This window comes from Carcharhinus amblyrhynchos, chromosome 9 (assembly GCF_965287045.1).
Source record: "Carcharhinus amblyrhynchos chromosome 9, sCarAmb.v2.hapA, whole genome shotgun sequence".
Taxonomy (NCBI): domain Eukaryota; kingdom Metazoa; phylum Chordata; class Chondrichthyes; order Carcharhiniformes; family Carcharhinidae; genus Carcharhinus; species Carcharhinus amblyrhynchos.
This window is the reverse complement of record NC_137332.1, coordinates 65,438,050-65,460,500: the sequence shown is the minus strand read 5'-3', so window position 1 is coordinate 65,460,500 and position 22,451 is coordinate 65,438,050. Positions and strand designations below refer to the sequence as shown.

At 38.8% G+C, this 22,451-nt stretch overlaps 1 protein-coding gene across 3 annotated transcripts in view; it reads right to left on the bottom strand.

Annotated features, from left to right (window-relative positions):
• LOC145348394 (potassium channel subfamily T member 2) overlaps positions 1 to 22,451 on the bottom strand; it is a 693,657-nt gene that overhangs the window by 302,956 nt on the left and 368,250 nt on the right. For 2 of the 3 annotated variants that reach the window (XM_080196607.1, XM_080196608.1), the window contains exons 14-19: positions 19,009 to 19,117; positions 15,504 to 15,653; positions 13,370 to 13,599; positions 9,322 to 9,538; positions 5,695 to 5,800; positions 2,814 to 2,986 (exon numbers count right to left, since the gene is read on the bottom strand). In XM_080196607.1, the coding sequence (XP_080052733.1) occupies positions 2,814 to 2,986; positions 5,695 to 5,800; positions 9,322 to 9,538; positions 13,370 to 13,599; positions 15,504 to 15,653; positions 19,009 to 19,117 (985 nt within the window). The remainder of the gene's footprint in view (positions 1 to 2,813; positions 2,987 to 5,694; positions 5,801 to 9,321; positions 9,539 to 13,369; positions 13,600 to 15,503; positions 15,654 to 19,008; positions 19,118 to 22,451) is intronic. The other variant, XM_080196609.1, reaches the window with a different exon arrangement.

Sequence of the window (22,451 nt, the reverse complement as noted above, 5' to 3'; positions counted from 1 at the left end):
GCGGCTTCGCCTTGTTATGGGGTCCAACAAGTGAGAGCAGGATCATGAGATATTGCAGCACTTCCTGTGATGATGTATATGGTGTCTCATTAGCATATCACACAGTTAGAATTAACCCTTGTATTATAGTTATTGAGTTACATTTTGTTGAAAACCAATTTTCATCAAGAATAAAACTGAATAAGCAACTGTTGCCAATTAAAGGAGATATTTACATGTTGCAATGTAAACAAAGTAACATTCATTGCCATACAAGGAGCAACTAATGACCAAATGACCATCTATAGCAGGGGGGAGCCTGAACACCATCCCTGACTTTCAATGGCATTATCATCACTGAATCTTCCACTATTAACCATTCTTGGAGTTTACCACTAACCAGAAAATTAACTAGACCAGCTATATAAATTATGTGGCCACAAGGTCAGGTTAGAGGCTGGGAATTCTATACTGAGTAACTTGCCTCCTGACTCCTCAAAGTCTGTCTACCTTCTGAAAGGCGCAAGTCAGGAATGTGGTAAAATATTCTCTGCTTATCTGGATGAGTGAAACTCCAAGAACAAATGAGAAACTGGACACAATCCAGACAACACAGCCCACCTGATTGACAATCCATCCCTTACCTCAAACATCCACTCCCTTCATCACCAGAACAACTTAGCCCCATCCTCGAGCAGTAAGCCCTGGCATCTTCAACAGCACTTTGCAAACCCACATTCCCTACCACCTGGAAGAACAAGTGCCCCCTCCAAGTTACTCATATGGTGACAAGAAGTAATCTTGTTGCTCTTTCACTGTTACTGGGTAAAAATCCTGGAAATCTCTTTCCACCAGCACTGTAGCTTACCTTCACCAAACGGACTGCAGTGTTTCAGAAAGTATCTCCCCACTACTTTCTCAAAGGTAATTAGGGATGGGCAAAAATAGGAGAAAACTACAAAAATATTCAGCAGGTAAGGCAGAACATGGTCTGAATGTCATCAGACTGAAACATAAATTTGTCTCTGTCCACAGATATCCCCTGACCTGCTGAGTATTTCTAGCATTTTCAGTTTTTATTTCAGATTTCCAACATTGGCATTACTTTGTTTTTTTTTATTTAAGCAATAAATGCTGCTCCTGCAGTAACAGCCATCTCCCATGAAAGTTTTGGGGAAAGGGAAAATCTTAATAGGTTAGAAAAGATTTTAAACAATTAGGCGTTTAAGACACTGACAGGACTACCAGCACCTGACTCTTAAGCAGACTTATAAACTAACAATAGTTTACACACATATTACCGCAGTAAGAGATTTAAAACAAGTGATTGTGATTTAAATGCATATTTTGATATTTTAAAGTGATTTTGCACTTTGGCCAAGAGCAAGTTGCCACACAGCCTAATGGTATGGGGACTTTCAAACAGAACCACATTCTTAGGAAACAATGAAATCTCAGAATGTGCAGTTTCTTATCAATGGGAATTGCTAGCTGTTATATTCTCATGACTGCTTACGAGTAGAATTAATTACTGTCCAGATAAGATAGACGCTTACCCAGACACAGTATCACACTGATTTGGCACTGACCTGGACAGGAACCTGTGGGAATGTTAATTTTGAACTTAATGGCCAGGCGTCTGGTTGCTAACGGACTAACAAAATACCATTATGCCAGAGGACTAGGTGCAATTGACTAAGGTATCTGACAGGTGTTATTAATGATTTATGTATACTGAAGATGATTAATTCCAAGCTAATGAAAGGCAGAAGAATTTGATAAGGAAAATGTACAATTGACCAAAACCCGGAATTCATCAGAGGCGTCAGGCTGCTCTATCTCTGGAGAGGCCTAGAATTCTTTGGTGACTTCTCCCCACAATTGCTGGTCAAATAAAAGAGATGTCCTTAAACTGGGACACTGGCATTCGTGAGCCTTTGTATTGACTGAAGTTTTGGCAATACCCGGCCACTTAAAAAACCCCACTAGCAAAAGAACTGAACAAAAAATGCAACAAAAAAAACAAAAATATGTCCATATAAATGATGAGCAGATTTACACTACTGCTGAAACCCTTATCCATGTCTTTCACGATATTTTACTACTTTCTTCATTTATCCTACAAAACTTGAGCTCATTTGAACCTCTGCTACCTGTATCCTAACTTGCACCAAGTCTCACTAACACTTCAGCCTTGAACTCGTTGACCTACATTAGTCCACCAGCACCTCTAATTTAAAATTATCTTCATTGTTTTCAAGTCCCTCCAAAATCTCATCCCTGCCACACTCCCTCTTCCAGCCATACAGATCCCAGTGCTCCTCCAATTCTGGACTGTCATGGACCTCCAATTTTAATCGGTCCACCATTGTTGGTTATGCCTTCAGTTGTCTCTGCCCCAAGTTCTGGGACTCCTTTCCTAAACCACTTTGGCCCCCCAACACTTTCTCCTCTTATAAGGTGCTCCTTAATACCACCACTTTGACCAAGTTTTTGATCCTCTGTCCTAATATCTACTTACGTGACTCTTTCAAATGTTGTTTGATAATGTTCTGTATCGTGGAGCATTTTATTATGTTAAAGGAGCAATATATATAGTTGTTGTTGTTGTTGCCACAACATATACGTCCTTATTACCTTATAATTTGGATAACTTGCATAACATGAAAATGTCACATTTCTTTGCACAACAGTTACAGATTGATTAAGTTTTATCAATACTTCAAGAAGCCATTTTTTACTCCATTAAAGCTTGGATGATTATTTTGTTGAGTTTGAAATTACTGTATTTTTGCAAACTGTTAAATAATTAGAAAGGAAGTAGCAGGACTTACGGATTGTCCAGAAGTAATACTATGGGATTTAACTCCTTCTTTGGTCTATAGTAAGCTCTAAGAGGAACAATAAAGTTGTACAATCCATTTCCTGCTGTTTCTGCAGAAACAATGATAAGTTTGTTCCTGAACCCATATGCTTTTGCATCTTCATAATAATTATGTTGGCACCCCTAGAGGAAAAAAAATGTATTTATTTGAATTTCTAAACAAGTACATACTTGAATATTCCTAATGTCAAATGAATTTTCATTTGTCACTGACAAAAACTTGACTCCTGCTTAAAAAAACTAACATAAAAAATATTACAGGAAGATGACAAAAATAGAAAATGCCTGTATGTATTGCTAGTTGGTAGAAACTGATCATTTCCGACCAAGATACGTGTACCAGGTGAACTATGCATAAATTAGAATCCATTGAGATAATGTAGCATTTGGGGAACCAACAACAAAATTTGAAACAGCACCAATGGAGGACCTAAAAGACATTGCTAATATATTCTACACTTCGATAAGGACTGAGAAGGGAGATTAATTTAGCTTGGGTTCCTTAGGAATGGAATTAGCTTATTAAATCGCTGATTCTTGTTACTCACATTTTGAGAAACACAAGGGGGACTCAAAAAATCAAAAAATGACAGAGTGTTGATACCGGTGGGAAAAACGACATGTTTCTTTGGAGATCTCGCCACACTGTCACACAAAAAAACAATTGGGTATGTTTCATGTCATCATGTCGGGAAAGCGAGGCCTCAATGCGCTGGCAAAGCCTGGCTGCACTGAGATCAGGGCACCATTTTTAAAGAGTGCCACAATGAAAGCAAAAAGTAACATCCTCCCCACCCTGTGATCTGAGTCAGCATGTGCCAACTAATCCCTCCCCAACAAAAGATCTGGCCCTAATTTTTAGACTATGCTCCTTAGTTCTAGAATTTCCAACCAATGGAAACGATTTATCTTTATCTGCTCTTGAAGACTTCAATCAGATCACCTCTTAACTTTCTAAATTCTAAAGAAAACAGGTCTCATTTGTATGATCTCTCCTGACAATTAAGCTCCTGAAATCCAGGCATCATTCTTGTAAAACTACACTGCACTCCCTCCAAGGCCAATATGTCCTTCCTAAGGTGTGGTACCCAGATCTGCTCTCAGTATTCCACATGGGATCTAACCAGCGCTTTGTAAAACTGCAGCATAACTTCTGTATCCTTATGTTCCTCTATCTATAAAGGCCAGCATTCCATTAGCTTTCCTGATCATTTTCTGAACCGGTAAGTGGCTTTTTAAAGATCTACACACCTAAACCCCCTAAGTCTCTTTGGACACCTACAGTATTTTACTTCATACCATCTAGAAAGTACTTTGAACTATCATTTTCGGTCTAAAATGTGAATAACTCTCACTTGCTTGGATTGAAATCCATCTGCCAGAGTTTCACCCATTCACCTAGTCTATCAATATCCCTTCATAATTTTATACTAACTTCTACACTGTCCACAATGCCGCCTAACTTTGTGTCATCAGCAAACAAGATGGATGACTTTCTACGCCATTGTCCAAGTCATGATCAAATGTTGTGAACAACTGAAATCCAAACACAGATCCTTGTGCAACACCACTAGTCACATCCCACCAATGTGAGTACTTACCCATTATCCCAACTTTCTGTTGCCTGCCATTCAATCAATTTCCCAGCCAATTCAATATTTTTCCCTCAATTAATTAAGTTTTTTATATGGAACTTCACCAAAAGCCTTCCACAAGTCCATAACATCTATAGACAATACTCTGTTCTATACTTTAGTCATCTCTTTCTGCCATAATACTTGGTATTTTCATTCCATAAAATGGCTACGACTAACTTCAAACTTTTTATTGGGTTGAGAGTTTGATATGGCCTTAATGCACCCAAGTACAGATATACATTTTGAGGGTCCATCCCAACAAATGCTTTTCAAGATCAGGCCAGTGGCTAGCCTGTGTCCTCCTGGTGCATTCGGTCTTTGGCATCTTCTTCAGGGCGAACTCCTTCTTCTTTATTCTCACCCCAGTTTCTCACTATCAACAAATTTCCTCATTGCAGCACAGTTATTTGATGAGTTAACAAATGTGGTGAATGAAATAACTCAGAAAGCCTGACTGGGAAGGAACATAGTTGATCAAAGAATGCAAATTAAAACCACTAACATGGTACACACACTAGTCTTTGCCTGTGACTCCCATTCAGTAGGCCCAGTCCTGGGAAGGCTTAATAAAGGAAATGAGTGCCAGCTGGGTGGTCCACTGCCTGTTCCCAGGGGAACACATACTCAACAAGCCCAACAGGGAGATCAATCAGCAATTCCTCATGGGGTTTATCACAGTGACTTTTAGTTTGAAACTAGCTTAATACTTAATTCTTTTTGCTAGGGTGACCCATTTCTGTTAAACTCCCATGCATCTTTTTGGCAACACAGCCTGTATTGTCGAGTTTGATCCCACGCCTGACTTGTAAGATGAATAAAACATGCATTCCTGAGGTGAAAAATCGAAGCCAACTCTGAATAAGAGTAGCATTTCTTAGCAGGATATCGGGAGAGGGACTAACTTATACGTCAAATGTAGGACTAAACATGAATTTTGATTCCAAGACAATGGAGTCATGCAGCTTATACACTGGATCAATTTATACACTGCAATCTACGGTATTTCTATTTGTTGCTGAACTGTTAACAATAGTAGATAAATTGTGAGATAGCAGAAGAATTGTTTTTTCTGATTATGACTTTGCAAATGTCTGTATGAAAACACTTAAAAAAAAATTCCTGGTGCCCTATTCATGAAATAAATATATTCCGTGATGGCTTTGCAGAGATGAGAAACAGCACCTGAATTCATACCTTATCTAATCTGAGACAGCAGAATGGGACTTTCTCTGGCAGTAGGTGGCACAAGGTTGGAGAGCTTCCAATATAAGGCGAGTTTGGAGGATATCCTTTAACATACCTAAAACAGATAAAGTCAATCGTTTTTAAATTGAGAATCTAAAGCATTTCTAAGCCCCTCATTTTTTCTGGAAATCTATTTTATATGCCAATGTGCTGAATGTGAGTGAATAAGCAATTCGTGCTCCCATTCATATCAAATCCTGTTGTGTCTGGTAAATAAAACTCTCTGTTCTGTGCAGCATAATACTGATACTTACATGCTGCAAGTGAAATTCTTATGGTATACTTTACAGTAAATGGTCAAGGAATTGTTTCAAATCACGTTTATTATGTTAACAATTAGCCATTAAGTTTAGTTTACTTTTTAAAAAGAATCAAATATGTTACATTAAAGGATTATTCAATGAGAAAAACTCCTCAGGGCAGTGTAGTCAGAAGCAAATCCAAGGCAACATGAGAGATGCAACTGTATAGAGAAACAGAAGAACATTTAGCACTGTAGCATCAGGGCATGTCCTCTTAGTATGTTTTCCTATAGATTTGCCTCTCAATTTCCATTATCACTATTTGGGGTTTAGAGTAATCATCCAGCAGTTTACCAACTCCTTTACTATTCCAACCACAAGATTTTCATACCTTGCCAATGTAACATCACCCGGGGTCACCCAGATGTGAACCTGTCAAAAGTATCTCTCCAGAGGTGCATAGGTCAATATAGCCCCCCTCAGTGCCACACTGTGCCGGGTGGAAGCCCTAGGAGGGAATGTCATGTGCAGGAACTCATCTATTTTTGGTGAGGTATGAAGCAGACACAGAAAGGGATGGGGATGTCAGAGATGATGGGGAATGGGGAAGTGAGGACATGCTGGTGATGATCGGGGGGGGGGGAGGGTTGCTGGAGATGATGGGAGTGCGGGGGGGGGCGCGGGGTTCACCAGTGATAATTGGAATGGAAGGCGTAGGATGTTGGCAATGACTGGGGGAGGAGGGAGGGGGAGGAGAGAATGTCAGTGATGAACAGGGGGCACAAGGCACAGATACCTCCATGCTCTCAGTCCTTTAAAAATCTCTAATCTCAGTGGAGCTGGATCCACTGGTTCTTAGGGTCCCCACCTTACCAGACTAAGGCGCACCCCAGCCATTCTTTTTTTGCAGTTAAAGGGTCAAGATCTGGCAAGAAAACAGGCCAGTGGAGTTGGAGAGTTCCATACCAGTTTTCTCACCAGAGCTGCCACATTGCCAAATTCTTGTCAGATTCTGCCCATTGAATACAAAAGCAGAAAGTCATATTAAACCTGTTATGCAGTTTGGATTAGGCCTCAATATGAAGTATTACATATAATTCTGGACAACACATTGTAAGAAAGATGTTAACACCTTGGACACGGTGCAAGGGAGATTTACCAGGATGATAACAGGGATGATGGAGTTTAGTTACATGGTAAGATTGAAGCTGAGAATTAATCTGCCAAAATCATGAAAAATTAAGGAGGCAGTTGCAGAAGTATTTAAAATTATAAAGGCCTCTCAGATAAAGCAAATAAGGAAAAACAATTTCCTCTGACAAGTAGTCTAATAACCAGCAGTCATAGCTTTAAAATAACTAGTGGAAGAACTAGAAGGGAAATGCAGAGAAATTTCTTCACACAAAGAGTTCTGAAGATCTGAAAAGCATTACCCGAAAAACAGTGGCATCAAATTCCACAGCAACCGCTAAAAGGTTACTTGCAGGATTGTGAGATTAAATTGGACAGCTCTTCCCAAAGACTAGTAGAGGTATGATGGGCTGAATTGCAACCCCTCCCCCCCACCATAAAAAATTTATATTAGAAGGACCAATCCATATAAGAAAGGCATTGGTGCAAGCCTGTAGAACAAGTTTGTCTATCCAATTTATTGTATGAGAAAAATAGCGCTACAACTCTTTTCATCAGATAGGGACATCCCAAAGTGCCCAGAAAAAACTTTTTTTCTCATCTAACCGCTTGAAAAAAAAGTTTGGCCCTGCAAGTTCCTGTAAATGCAATCTGATAAAAGTGCAGTGAGGGCAACAGGGCATCTAGGGCACTGGCGAATGAGGAGACCCAACAATCCATCTCCTTCACCAATGAGCTTTCAGGACTGAAGAAGAAATGAGAACAACAGAAAAAGAAAACCAGTGAATTGGAGTTAAGAACGGGAAGAGAAAGGAAGAATCAATTAAGAATTGAAAACAAAAGTCCAAAACAGAAGGGAAGAAGAAAAAAGCTAATTTAAAATTTTAAAAATCTCCGCTGGAGATACATTCACAATGCAGGAATTGAAATCGTGTCAAAAAGAAGTTACTCATACAAACCTAATTTTCTGCAGCTTGTTTAACTGGCAATGTACGTGCAAATGCAGCAATTTCTTGAAGCTCACTGGGAGGTTTGGTGAGGCTAACAGTAGAGTGGCACATATTGTCCCCCAAACTTGTGGAGATTTATGAAGTAGTTCTTCCTCCCCAGAAAAGTCTGGGCCATAATTAATACTGGCCAGATGACGTTTCGAAGTGAGTTAAAAGGAGAGAGATTCACTTAAATTTTAAAATGATGCAGTGGGCATATATCTTCCAATAAAAATTTGAGTCAGGTGTTCAATTTTTTCTCTTCATGATAAATTGTTAATCCTTCTGTTACTTACGTGTAAAAACAATTTGTCCCTTTGTCTGAAATTGCAAACTGTTGTTTCCTTTGCTTCCACATCAAAGGAGAAAATGACTCATCAGGATGCTGAAGACACAGTCAAGTCACTGGTTAGGAGTGAAGCAAGACTCCCTGAGAGGAAAAGCTTTCCTTACCATAGCTCCCCAGCATGTTTGACAATTTAGCTAATGACTGTAATAGCTTTGATGCGTTTTGTGAGAACACTAAAAGGCTGGAACTATCAGTCTTTCTCAGTGAGATCATCACATGGGCACAAGATGCTACCATTTAAATCTGGGAAACAAATTGTGATTCTAACCAATATTTGTTGCTGTGTTTATATAATCCAGTTGTAAACTTGCTAAACTGGATAGAGTTAATCCAGGGCACATGACTAATTAGAAGCAATTCTATACTTCAATTATTAATACAATATTGAGCTGTTTGATTCTGATTATGTTCTAAACTGTACAAATTGCACTATGCCCAGTTATATGCGAATATGTATGTTTATTTGCAAATGCAGTTGATGATTTGAAGGGTATTTGATAGTTGTAAACAGAACATGCAATATTTTTATTTGCAATATCCCCTTCTACATAGTTTCAAGATATGGACGAACTGAATAGGCCAGGCTACAGAATAGCTGCTATGAATTAACAGAAGAATTAGTGACCGATTTTTTCATACCAGCGGTATGCAAAAAGGGACATATTAGTTAATGCCATGCTTTTTTCATAATGAGAATGTCAAATATTAGTTTATGTTGACGAGTCCAATATGCTAACTACAAATTTTCATACATAAAGCTCACCACTTTCCTTTAAAAAACACATTCTGCTTTCGGTTAAATAATACCAATTCAAATATAATTAGTAAAACCAAACCACACATTTCAGAACTCATAGATCCTTACTCAGGTGCTGATGACGCTTCCTCATCAGAATGATTCGTTTCATCCTCTGAGTGGTCACTTAGGAGGTCACAGGCTTGAATAGATGAAACATCTGCTACTTCTAAAACAGGAGCAATGCTGGGCCTTCTACTTTCTTTACCTCCACCTGAAGGAAGAGTCAAGGTAGGACCAGTTGGAGGTCTACACCTTGTATCTTGGAGGTCTATGGCTACTGTGCCTAAAAGTAATGAATAATATTAAAACAACTGACAAATACATTAATATTGGTCATTAAAGTATTTGTATAGTGTATAAACGTTGATCTCATGATAATCTTAAATGATCATAATATGGCAATTCTGTCAGATTTGATATGTAATGCACTGATGATGCTGGGCTAGATGGTACAGTGGGATATCTTACACTTAGTTAGGTCTGTACATTTAACTTTTATTTTACCCAAGAAGTTACTGGAAATGTGAGCTGGTAATGGCACAGCAAAGGCAACAAGATATTAGGGACATTGGTGAAAAATGGAAGAAACAGTGTACCCCCTTAACCAATGAGATAAAAGGATGATAAAATATTCAGAGAAAGGCCTGAGAAGGAGAATGAAATAGTGCTAGTAACTTAAATGTCAAATATAGTACAGAAAGGGAAATAAAAGGGAAAGAGACATTGAATTGAGCGAAAAAGAAAGAAACAAAGGAAAAGGCCATACAAAAAAAAATTAGCAATTCTAAATCCACAACTTGAAAGAATGAGATTTCTGGCAAGAGAGATTGAAGAGTAGATGGCAGTCATTCACAATTATCCTGCTATTAAAAGCATACTTAGGCTGACAATTGTTAGACGTAAATTTCAGTTGCACATGTAATGGGCAATTAATGTGCTAATCCAGGAACTTCATAAGAATCATGACGGGGGTTGGGAAAGAGGGGATGGTGTTCAGTGTCAGATACCATTTTTACACACAGACACAGTGGCACAATAGTTAGCACTGTTGCCTTACAGCACCAGGAATCCGGGTTCAATTTCAGCTTCAGATCACTGTCTCTGCAGAATCTGCATGTTCTCCCAGTGCCTGTGTGGGTTTCCTCCAGGAGCTCTGGTTTCCTCCCACAGTCCAAAGATGTGCGGATTAGGTTGGTTGGTCATGTTAAATTGCCCCTTATGTGTCAGGGGGTTGGCAGGATAAATAAGTTGGATTATGAGGATAAGGCCTCAGGGGGTTGTGATCGGTGTAGACTCGATGGGCCGAATGGCCTCTTCTGCACTATAGAATTCTATGAACAGCAGACTGATACAAGTCAGCCAGCAACTTGTGGCATTTCACAATTCATGGACTCACTCTCTTCCTTGCCACAAGCTTTTGGTTGTTATGTGCATTCATAGCAATGTGCGACATTTAGACACCGGTTTATTTTTAATCATAATCTGACCCATTGTTTTTCTGAGTAAAATACTTGAATCATAGACTGCAACAATAACTTCAATTAGCTATAGATCAAGTACGCCACAATTGTGTGAAGAAAAGTAACAACTAGAAATTCCTATATGGGTTTTCCAAATAGAACCTTTGATTTGGAGCAAGACAGGCAATTGACCATCAATCTTCCTATCCCAACTGGAATCAATTTAATAGATATTCATTGGTTGAATCCTGCTGTGGTAAGGAAATTGCATGCTGCAGTTCAACAGCATATCTAATTTTGTTGATGTAGCACGATGAAAACTTTGGTCTGTTTTGTGTTGTGTTTCCTACAGGATGACCAATATCTTCAGATGGGGCTAATAAAGATTAGTGAAGCAAGTATTCCGGAAAAGCTGCTGAGTATCCAGATTAACTGCTTAGGGTGTAAAAAGGGTGGTGAACACCAATTTAAATTGCATTGAGTACCTAGCTTCAGTGGTGCAATGACCTCAAGGTCATGCAAAATAGGATAACCTATTGAATTTTGCATCAATACCAAATGTATGGCACAAAGTTAACTCTATTTTCCCTCTCATGCTCAACACAAAGCACCCTGAATGCTTACTATGAATGATTATTATAATTATAGTGTGTATAGCCTTCCTGATTCTTAGTCATTCACTGGATCCAAAGCATCATCCAAGCCCGATATTATGCCACTGTAGCAGTGTGGATATGTTACTGGAAGAGTAATCCAGAGAATCTGGCTGGTCACGCACACTCTGCTACCGCTGCCAGTGAGTACAGAAAATTTGGTGCTCAGCCAAAATCTCCAATCACAGCAGCAGGACCGGAAAAACCCAGCCACAGGCAAGGTCAAAGAATTCAGGCCTCTGAGTTCAGATCTTTTTGTGGTAATTTTCTCATCTTAAAAATATTGTGATTAAAAAGCTGTTAATCATAAAAGTGATATTCCAACTGGTCCATTGCTATCCCTTAGTGAAGGAAACCTGCTGTCCTGAACAGTCCCACACCAGCATCGTTGACTCATTGCTGCAAAATACCTTGAAAATAACTGAAAAGCGTATATTTCATTTATTCACTACACTTTTCTATTCAAAAGCATCTCCAAATACACAACTCATATGGGCAAAATTATGGCATCCCAGTATAATCTTAAAACGAAGCTTGCAGCTGTTTGTGACAGGATCACATTGCAGAAGTACAGATTGCCACTAGAAGTGCACATAATGAATGGAGATGCAGAGTTAATGATTATTGTTCATATTTTGTTTCGTTATGCTCCATTTATAAGGTATTCCTGAGCTGAAAATCAACATGTAATGTCTTTGTATGATCCACTGTTAATATTTTTTAGTTGCTTAAATTTCTAATGTGTCATAAAATTGTCCCTAGTACATTTGCATATATTCAAATATATGCTGCAAACCCAATTTCAATGTAAAATTACATGAATGCTCCTGGGATCAGAGAGTAGCTATTTCATCAAATACTGCTACTGTATTTATATTGGATGGTTGATTTGTTTTTGCAGGACAGCAACAGTAATTTAAAGCAGTCGGCAATCCTGCGGCGCAGACTCAACCCCCGTGGTTGACCAATCAACCCAGTCTCCACAATCATTACCTAGTAAAGTCAGTGGCACAGTTATAGACTTGTAGAATGTCTTCAAATGCCTGTAACTGCTCACTGGAAATTGTAGCCAAAGAAATTGTCCTGCTGAGTGTCTGTGATCTGTAATTTGTAAGTTTCTGCATTTCAATTGACACCAGGCAGAATACCTGCTAAGTTTATGAAATGGCAAATCTAGCAACAATGATAGAAAACTGTCAGCAAAAAACTTGGGCATATGTTTGGAACAGAGCATTTTTTAAAAAAAAGTAGTAATAGACCTGTGATCCAGTAATATATCTGTAATCCATCATATGTCAGTATAATTAATTCATTATGTGATCTTAATTAATTTGAAGGCAATAATCTCTGCTCGGCTACCATTCCATAGGCACCAGCAATTCTTCACCAATGTCATCCAAGTAAGCATGTGACAGATTATTTATCAGGGAAGGCACTACAGCCAGCATCGACATATTTCACAGGGATCACTGAACAGCATGCAGGAGAACGAATCCTGGCTGTTCTTCAGCTCTATTTCTGGTTCAGCACTGAGACAATGGTGGTGTTCCAACTGCTGTCCTGTCTGCTATGTGCCAATTTAGCAAACCATGTCCCTTCTGATCTGTGTGGTTTAATACCACACTACCACTGAACAATTAGCCCATTGAAATCTCTTCCAATTGCCAGCAGATTCACTTCAATGTATTCTTTTGAAACCGTTACCCAATGGCATGAATGTGATTGAAATATTTTAATCGTTTAGACAGTTGGGATAATTTTCAATTCATCATTGTTGGTTAATTTATATGGCAACACTCAATGAATGACTGGCATAGCATTCTCCAAAAAGTACTAAATATCTTGGCTGCTATCCTAACAGAGATCAGACCATGGATTAAACTTTCTAGACTGGTTGGGCTCAGCTGTTTACATTATTAACCAACTAATTCAGCAAGGGAGCTCAGATCTTGCATTTTTAATGATCAATTAGCAGTAGATTGCATTGATTGCTGTGCTTACCCATACTAGCAATGATGCTGTGAACAGGTAATCTGGAAGCTCCATGATATATAGTATTTGATATACTATTTATGCTTTGTTCATTTTGCTTTATAAAAGCTGAGTTTTCTTCCTTGGTAATGTTAATATAAAAACAGATGTCTGTGGAACTCATGATATACTGAGGTCCTGGATTAAGCAAAATATTTTTGTTCTCTTCCCTCTTCACACCAATCAGGCAGGCTCCATACCTAAAGACGATCATAAGAAGATGTTCAAAAGATCATGGGATTCATGCTCACAAGTACAAATTACTTTCCCATGCACATTTTAACTGCTCCTTCTATTTTCTTTCAAAGAATTGAAACATTGAACCCTAAAATTTAAGGTTACATACAAACTGACATCTCTTTGGCAAAAAGCTTGACTAAAATTGTTTTACTTATTAAAGTTAGATTGCTTAAAGCTTTGTAGAATTTGATATTCGAGTAATTTGTTTTGCAATTAGATTCAATATATTCCCAAAAGAAAAAAGGCCATTAATCCTACTAATTGGAGGTAATGGAAAATCGCAGCCCAAACTTCCAAACGGCACGTGTGAAAGGAAATATTCTTAGATACAATATTCTGAGATAGACAAAAGAAAACTTTCTGTCAAGGTAAGTATGATCAGCGGGAAACCAAATGTGGAGCTCAGAGAAATGAAATTAAATTGTATGTACCCACTTAATAAAAAAAAACAATCAATTTTAGGTGTATCTTGAGTACACATACACACATGACAGGTGGGACATATGTCTGTTCATGTACCTGGCAACTTTGTGTTCCAGTATTTTTCACAGCAGTGCACAATTATTTCACATGACAAATAAGAAACTGAGATTGTGAAACTGAAACCCAGTACCCTGGTAATATTTATCCCATGATTTACATCACAAGAACAGGTTATCCAGTAATGATGGTCATATGTGATAACGATGCAGTTTGTGAATCTAGGGTTGGCCCGTGGATGTCTGGGAGGCCAGCATTCAGTGGGTGAGTAGGGGAAGGAGGGGTAATCAGAAGGCCAGCAATCAGGCTGGCCAGCAATTGGGAAGCCGGCAATGCAGGGACACTGCACATGTGCTGATCTCCACGATGATAAATCAATACATGTGCAGTGCCCCGCTCAGCACTATGCTGCCTGCCTCTCAGATGGGAATAGTCCCTGCCCACAGATTTCCAGAGGGATTCACACTGAGGCACTCTGCAATGCACAGAGTGTTGGACATTCATTCTGGAAATCACACTAAAGAAAACAGTGGGATTTACTCCCATTTTCCCACACGTTGGAAGTTTAGAACTTTTCTGGGAGAATCCCAGCCATTGTTTAACTGGAGAGAGTTTGTAGCAGTCTGGATGTCTGGTACATGGGTCACAAAAGGTTGGTATGTAGGTATAGCAAGTGATTAGGAAAGCAAATGGAATGTTGGCATTTATTCTAAGGGGAATCAAGTATAAAAGTAGGGATGTTTTGAGATGGGGCACTGGTGAGACCATGTCTGGAATACTGTATACAGCTCTGGTCTCCTTATCCAAGAAAGGATAGCATTGCATTGGAACCAATTCATAGCAGGTTCACTTAATGATTCCTGAGTTATCTTACGTGGAACAGTTGGAAAGGTTAGGCCTGTATCCACTGGACTGTAGAAGAATGAGAATGATCTTACTGAAACATAGAAGATCCTGAGGGGAATTGACAGGATGGATAAGGAAATGATACTCCCCCTTTGACAGATACTAGATCTAAGAGATACAGTTTAAAAATAAGAGGTCTCCCATTTAAGACAGAGATGAAGATATTATTTTTTTCTCTGAGTGGGTTGTAAATGCTTGGAAATCTTTTCCCCAGACAGGGACATCAAATATTTTTAAGTTTGATTGGATAGATAATTGATTAACAAGGGAGTCAACAGTTATAATAGAGAATTGAGACAAGATTGTATTGAGACAAGATGATCCATAATCTTACCAAATCACAAAGGAAGCCCAAGAAGCTCAATGGCTACTCCTGTTCTATATGTGTATGAAATATGAAATGTGTACTGGTTGTAAGTTACCAAACTAAGCAAAACAAATATTGCACTTTCAAAAGGGCGATGATTAAAATTCTCACTTTTTATGCGCATGAAAGGAAGTGTAAGTAAAGCTTTTCCCCTCATATTCTGTGAAGAATGTGCTTTCTTCCATTTTAATGTGATAGACTTCATTGCCTGAGCACTTGCCATACATCTTTTGCCACTGTTCATGGGATTGATGGCCATCCCTGAAAAATATAGCAACAGAAAAATATCTGAAAATAGTTTCAGAATCTAATATAAATTGGGAGCAGCTTAATAATAACATTATTAAAACACATATACATGGATGTATTTGCATTTCACCTGGTTTGAGTCTGCTTAGTTCCAGTTAGTTGCCTAAATGCTTCCCATGGTGCTGATCTGAAAATGATCACATGAAGTCCATCAGTTCGTTTCTGATACTTGCTCATCTGAATTACAATCTAATTCTCTGAAGCAAAATATTTCAGTTACTAATCATATTTATACAGGTAATACGCAGTTTAAAAGACTTAATTATAAACCAAAATGAAAGATTAAATGACATCTATCCTAATTTGTGCATTATTATCTGCCAAGAAACATGCCAGATTTCCAGCAGTTATCTCATTTTCAACAGACAATCCATAATATGAAGTCCTATTTAATCTGTAATCACGAATAGTAAAACTCATTGGCTGATATTTTTGCATGTTTTCTACTCTTTTTATTCATTATCCAATGACTCTCCTGAAATGTGCTTGTTGTGACATCAATAGAAGACTGATGAAAAGTCACCTTGACCTGAAAAGTGCCAAGTCCCGGCTCCACAAAGCTGACCTGAGAAAGTGCCTTGAAAGTTTAAATTGTTATTCTGGAGTGGCAAGTTTCCCAAGCAATTAGGCCCAAGACCCCCTAGAATGAATAAGTGGGCTGCCAAATGAGATCACTGTGCTCCAGCATTATATCCCTTCAATCCCCTACACACTCTACCCCACCATGGTCACTCATAGCCTCTATGCCAATCCATGATCCTTCACCCAACCCTGTAACCCCTCATATCCTCCATACCAACCAATGCCTCTACATCCCTCTCCACGGTTCTTCATACCCTCCATGCCAATCTATGTTCCTCCATCCTTCAATTGTTCTCTCAAACTCTACATAACAATTATTCACTTCTATCTATCTCAATGACCTTTCACAGCCTCTATGCCAACTTAGCACCAACCTATGCCCCCTGCCATCATTCTTTTTCCTTACATCCACAATGCCAACTAACCCAGTATCCACCATACATAGACCTCAGAAACCATACTGGGATTAAATAAAGTTCTAACTGTCTATTGCAGACTTCTCTCTTAAAAAACATTTTAAAAAATTATATTTACATTCTTTAACTATATCCGTATAAAAAAACAAACATCTCATTCAAGTTCTTAAACCCATTATAAAAAGGAACATTGGGAACATTGGAGTTCATTGTTCCACATCAAAGAGTTTATAACCAATGGAACTGTCAATAAAACTGTAAAATGGAAGGCACCATACTATGATAATAGAAAGCCATGAAAGTCATGAAATCATCAAGCACCACTAATCCGGTAATGGTAATCTAGAAGCTTATGTCAACATGCAGAGTAAAAGACTCTGAACTTGGGAAAAGCCACATGGAGATAGCCTGGTTGTATTTATCTTTTTAAAAGATCAGCTACGTGCTGTTTTCAGGCAGTTTCACCAAAGCCACCAGAAGCATCAATTCAGACAGACTGTGAACTAGGGTTGAAAACAAGCAGTAACACATCAGGTAGCTGAATACGCATCCTGTTTCAGTTTGAAGTTCATCTAAGTGCCAATCTCTTAGCAACTTGACTACAAGAAATATCACCTTTGTTTTAAAAGACCTTCACTCCAACTTTAAATCATCAAACCACTCAAAGGACCACAAGACTGTGGCGTTCAAAACTGGAGATACAAATCAGAAACTGTAATCTGTGAAAATGTATGACCTTCATCTGTATTCAATCTTTGAGTTTGTGGGTGAATGAGTGAGACGGAGTACATGTGATATCGCATCTAATTTGGGGAAAGCATGTGAGAATGAATAACCTTTATTTTAAACTCAGCAAAGCTTGCTGCTGAATTATTTCGTAGAGTAATACAGTTTAACCCATTGAACCTGTACTTACAACAATCCCACCCAAGCCCTATCCCTGTAACCTCATGCATTTATCCTACTAAGGGGCAATTTATCATGGCCAACCAACCTAACCCGCACATCTTTGGACTGTGGGAGGAAACCGGAACTCCTGGAGGAAACCCACACAAACATAGGAAGAATGTGCAAACTCTACACAGTTACCCAAGGCCAGAATTTAACCTGGGTCCTTGGCGCAGTGCTAACTGCTTACTCCAACTTAAATGAAATTCACACTCCAAGCGTAATAAATGACACACTTCTTTCTGTACAAAAATACAGATTACACACAATAAGAAGACAAATACATGATGTATGTGATAACAGACTCAGGTTTCTGATGTGGGCTTGTACTCAATACTTGATGCTGAGGTTAAAATAGAAACACTGATCCAAAGCTGGTGAAGCTTGGAGGATTATAAACTAACAAATGCAGATGGCCATAAAAAGTTAAAGATATCACCAAAAAGATCTGCCTTTTTAAATCTACTAAACTGAATTTATATTGATGTATATCACACAATGCTCAGAAGTACATTTGGGATGCAATGGCTGCTTTTATGTAGGCATGCACAATTCACACCTTGGACTATTATATATTTATTAATGGTTGTCAGCTGTGACTCAATTAATAGCACTCTCACCTCTGTGTCAGCAGATTGTGGATGTGAGTCCCACTCTACACCTAGAGTATAAAAATCAGAGCTGACACCCCAGTCCCTGGCAGAAAGGATGCTTCACTGTCAGAGGCGCCAACTTTCAGGTCAGCCATTAAACCAAGGACCCATCTGGTCTCTCAAGTGAGCTCAAAGAAAAGTTGTGGAGTTATCTGCAGTAACTGTCTAATATTTATCACTCCATCAATGTCACAAAAACAAATTATCTTGTCATTACAACACTGTTATTTTTGGGAGGGGAGTTTGCTATATGCAAACTGGCTGCCACATTTCCTCCATTACAACATTAGCTACACCTCAATAGAACTTAGTTGGCTGCAAAGCTCTTTGGAACGACCTCTGGTCATGAAAGACACTACATAAATGTATGTCTGTCTCTTAGTTTACTAACAATAAATCCAAATGAGATGCATGACCATTTAATCTATTTAAATATTGTTGGATAAGAAAGGAAAAGCAATTTGATGTTTTAATCATTTCAAAGACTGTCCAAAATATGAAAGCACAACCTGAGTTAGTGCTCATTTAAAAGATGACACCATTGAAAGTTCAATGGTGCACAACAGTGTCAACCTAAATTATGCATTAATATCTGAATGCTGGGCTTAGATTAAATGATATAAACCTTGTGTACTCAGAAGTATATCAAGCACTGCATTCAATTTGGGGAACAAAAAGCTAATAATTCAAAAGAAAACTAACACTTACTGTCCCCTGGAAGTATGAACAAGCAAAGTAATCAGTGTTGACGTGGCTGGACAGATGCAATTTAAGGCCAGCATGGCATATTTGAATTCCTCTTCACATACAACGTGATCTAAATAAAAGCACACATATAGATAACTAAAGTGATGCATCTACAACTCTACAAATCTGTATTTTAACACATCATTCAACCTCCTACAAATTATATTAAAGATGCGTGTAAACACCTGAACACCATACCTCAGTAAAGCAATTTTCTCTTCACTGCATGATGAATACTGATATATACATAGAGATTTAGCCAAGCGATCTCATTACTGATTGCACTGGAACAATACAAATGAAATCCCCAGTTGCCAGTTACTTTGTCAAGAAATGTCAGAGTTCAGACTGCAACATAAATATGGTGAAAAGTAGATGGGAGGTGATTCTAACTCTACTCACTTGGCAGAACCTGGACATGCAGGCAATAAAAACACCCAAGTTATTTGCCAACCCCAAGTCATTCAGATCCCATCGAGACCAATTTTACACTGGCCTTTACATGGGTGACTGTTGCCCCCTTTAAAAGTCATGAGGTTTTTTGTTAAAATCATGGTCCTAAATGACAGAATTAGACCTTGACTGAAATTATACTTCCAGTCCAAGCAGGGAAGTCACTGTGTCTTCCCTACTAGACTGAATGAAGTTGAGAAGATGAAAAACCCCAAACAGCTTCCTTTACTTGTGCAGCAAGGAGAATCTATAGAGGTTAGTCCAAGCCTAACAACGTCATTGGAAGCTCCTCTTCCCCATAAAGATTTCCCATCTGTCCAACAAGACTTTCTCTGAACTCCCTTCACATTTAACCAGAGTTTGAGCTCTTCATAGTCACATGATTTTCTTCAGATCAATGGCCATCTCTTCTGCATTTCCCATGGGTTCCAGGTTAAAAGTGGACTGGTGGTATGTTATGTCAAAATAGTTTGGACCTGATTTCAACAGAACAGGCATTTGCGACTCCTCTCTTCATCCATCTACCCAAAATCTTCCTGGAGTTAATATTAGGATCGCATGGTCCTCTGTAGTTTAAGTCACAAGGGGAGAGGTGTAAATGGGAGTTTGATCATACAAGATGTAGAAAAGATTCAGCAACTTACTATCAAACCAAATCATACTTTGGAATAATGGCAGTTAACAACCTAAATGTTTTGCTGTTCTTCAACAGTGAATTCCAAGAAATCACAATGCCAGAATTATTTGAATGGATGTTGATACCAGGAAATAATGAACTCAGAACTTCCTCTGAGAGGGGGCAGGTGTAAGTTTCTCCCAAATGGCCATTTACACGGCTTAAGAATTACAACAATATGCCCCCAAAGTTGGAAAAACCCTTGAAGAAACTTCCAGCATAATTGAGAAGAGTCAATTAGCGCTCCCAACAAGTGAAGAACATTTGTACTTAATTTGTTTTCTGGACTGCAGAAGTACCCTAAGAGAAAAAGTGTATATAAAATATCTGTGTATATGCTAATATCGATAATATGGAATAATAAAGCAGCTACCCTTCTAAATGTGATAGCTTTAGGCCCTATCAACAGACACAGCATGAGCAATAAAAACAGCACATTACAGCGCTGTTATTTCAAATGCCCAGGATTATAAAAGGAGAGATTGCAACGTGCAAATATTTTTGTAATAACAAAAAGTACGCTTGATGGACCAGCGCTGTCAAACATTAATTTTTATGGGGTATTGCAGACTGAGATTCTAATTTACCAAGTGTACCATTAATCAGAGAAAGCTGAGAAAAAGAACTACCACTCTGAACTTTACTTCAGACTGCTATTAACTGACTCAGGAAGTGGCATCCATGAACAACATGAAAATGCAAAATATCATCTGTTGATCAGGTTACTGAATCATAGAGATGGGAGTGGGGCAGGGGGGTGGGGGAAAATGTTGAAAATTTGATATCAAAATAAAGATTTGAAGAAATTAATACTTATTATAGTCAAATCCAGTAGGAGTGGGAGAGAGCGCTTTATCACAACAGCAGGATTCCCAAGGCATTTTGAGTGGAAGAAATTGTTGTTTCGTGTACTGATGGTGCAAAAGAAAACTTGGGATGTTAACAACACACAAGTTGTATGAAGGTGCTAGATCTTAGTCTGAGGCTGTGGCACCATTCAATGGGGTGCTCTAGCAAACAAGGATCAGGTTTCAAATGGCTGAAGAACATTGGAAAACTGGGTGGAAGCAATCAAAGCATCTCCCAGTGAAGAAACCTATAACAACAGCATGACAGCACATTAGCCTTTCCTGTTATGAAATGTTTGACGTGTGGAATTTCCACATCACCCCAACCCCCCATCGAACTCTTGCTAAGTTCCAAGGGTAGGATGATTTAAATTGGAACAGGCATCTACCTTTAAAAGAGTAGCACAAGGCACCCAGTCACAGAGGCCAAGGGTGGAATTTTAAGGCCTCGTTGTGGTGAGGACGGAGCTGTAAAATGCAGTGAGCTATTAAAGGCCATTGACTTTGACAGGATGGTAAAATCCCACTGGCCCAAGACGGGGAGACATGACCTTAACTGAGCATTTGCTCCCTTTCATGTGATCACCAGTGGGCTCAGAAACAGAGTACATATAGGTGCATGCCCCACTGGGAACAATCAGGGATGTTTCTGGCTAAATGCCTAAGTTACTCAGATTAACTATCAAAGTGCTATAGTTATGTAACTGGGACAAGCAGAAAATTGGGCTTTAATGTACAGTATTAATGGGACAGTCCTGGCTCATTTTCAACCTCTTCCAACCAACCAGAATACCAATCCAGTTGCATGAGACCATTTTCTAGCCAATGGGAAAATAAGCATTAGAAATATGCCAGCATTAAGATTATGACCTAAAAGTCATGATTCAAAAATAAGCTTACTTGAAAAGAAAATGCATACCACAGCCAAGGCTTTTATATATTCATAAAGATTTACGAAAATTTACTGGTCACTTTAAAAGATTTCTTATGACATCTTTCTGACCAATGAAATACTTAAAAAAAACCCACCAGAACATTCAGTAACTGAGTGCAATGGGATAGTATGCTTAGAACATAGAACAGTACAGCACAGTACTGGCCCTTTGGCCCTCAATGTTGTGCCGATCTATGCCTGAACCCAAGATCAAGCTATCCCACTCCCGATCATTCCGGTGTGCTTCATGTGCCTATCCAATAACCACTTGAAAGTTCCTAAAGCGTTCAACTCCACTATCACAGCAGGCAGTGCATTCCACACCCCAAGCACTCTCTGAGCAAAAAATCTACCTCGGACATCTCTCCTATATCTCTCACAAGAACCTTAAAGTTATGCCCCCTACTAACAGCTACATCCACCCAAGGAAACAGTCTCTGCATGTCCACTTTATCTATCCCTCTCATCATCTTATAAACCTCTATTAAGTTGC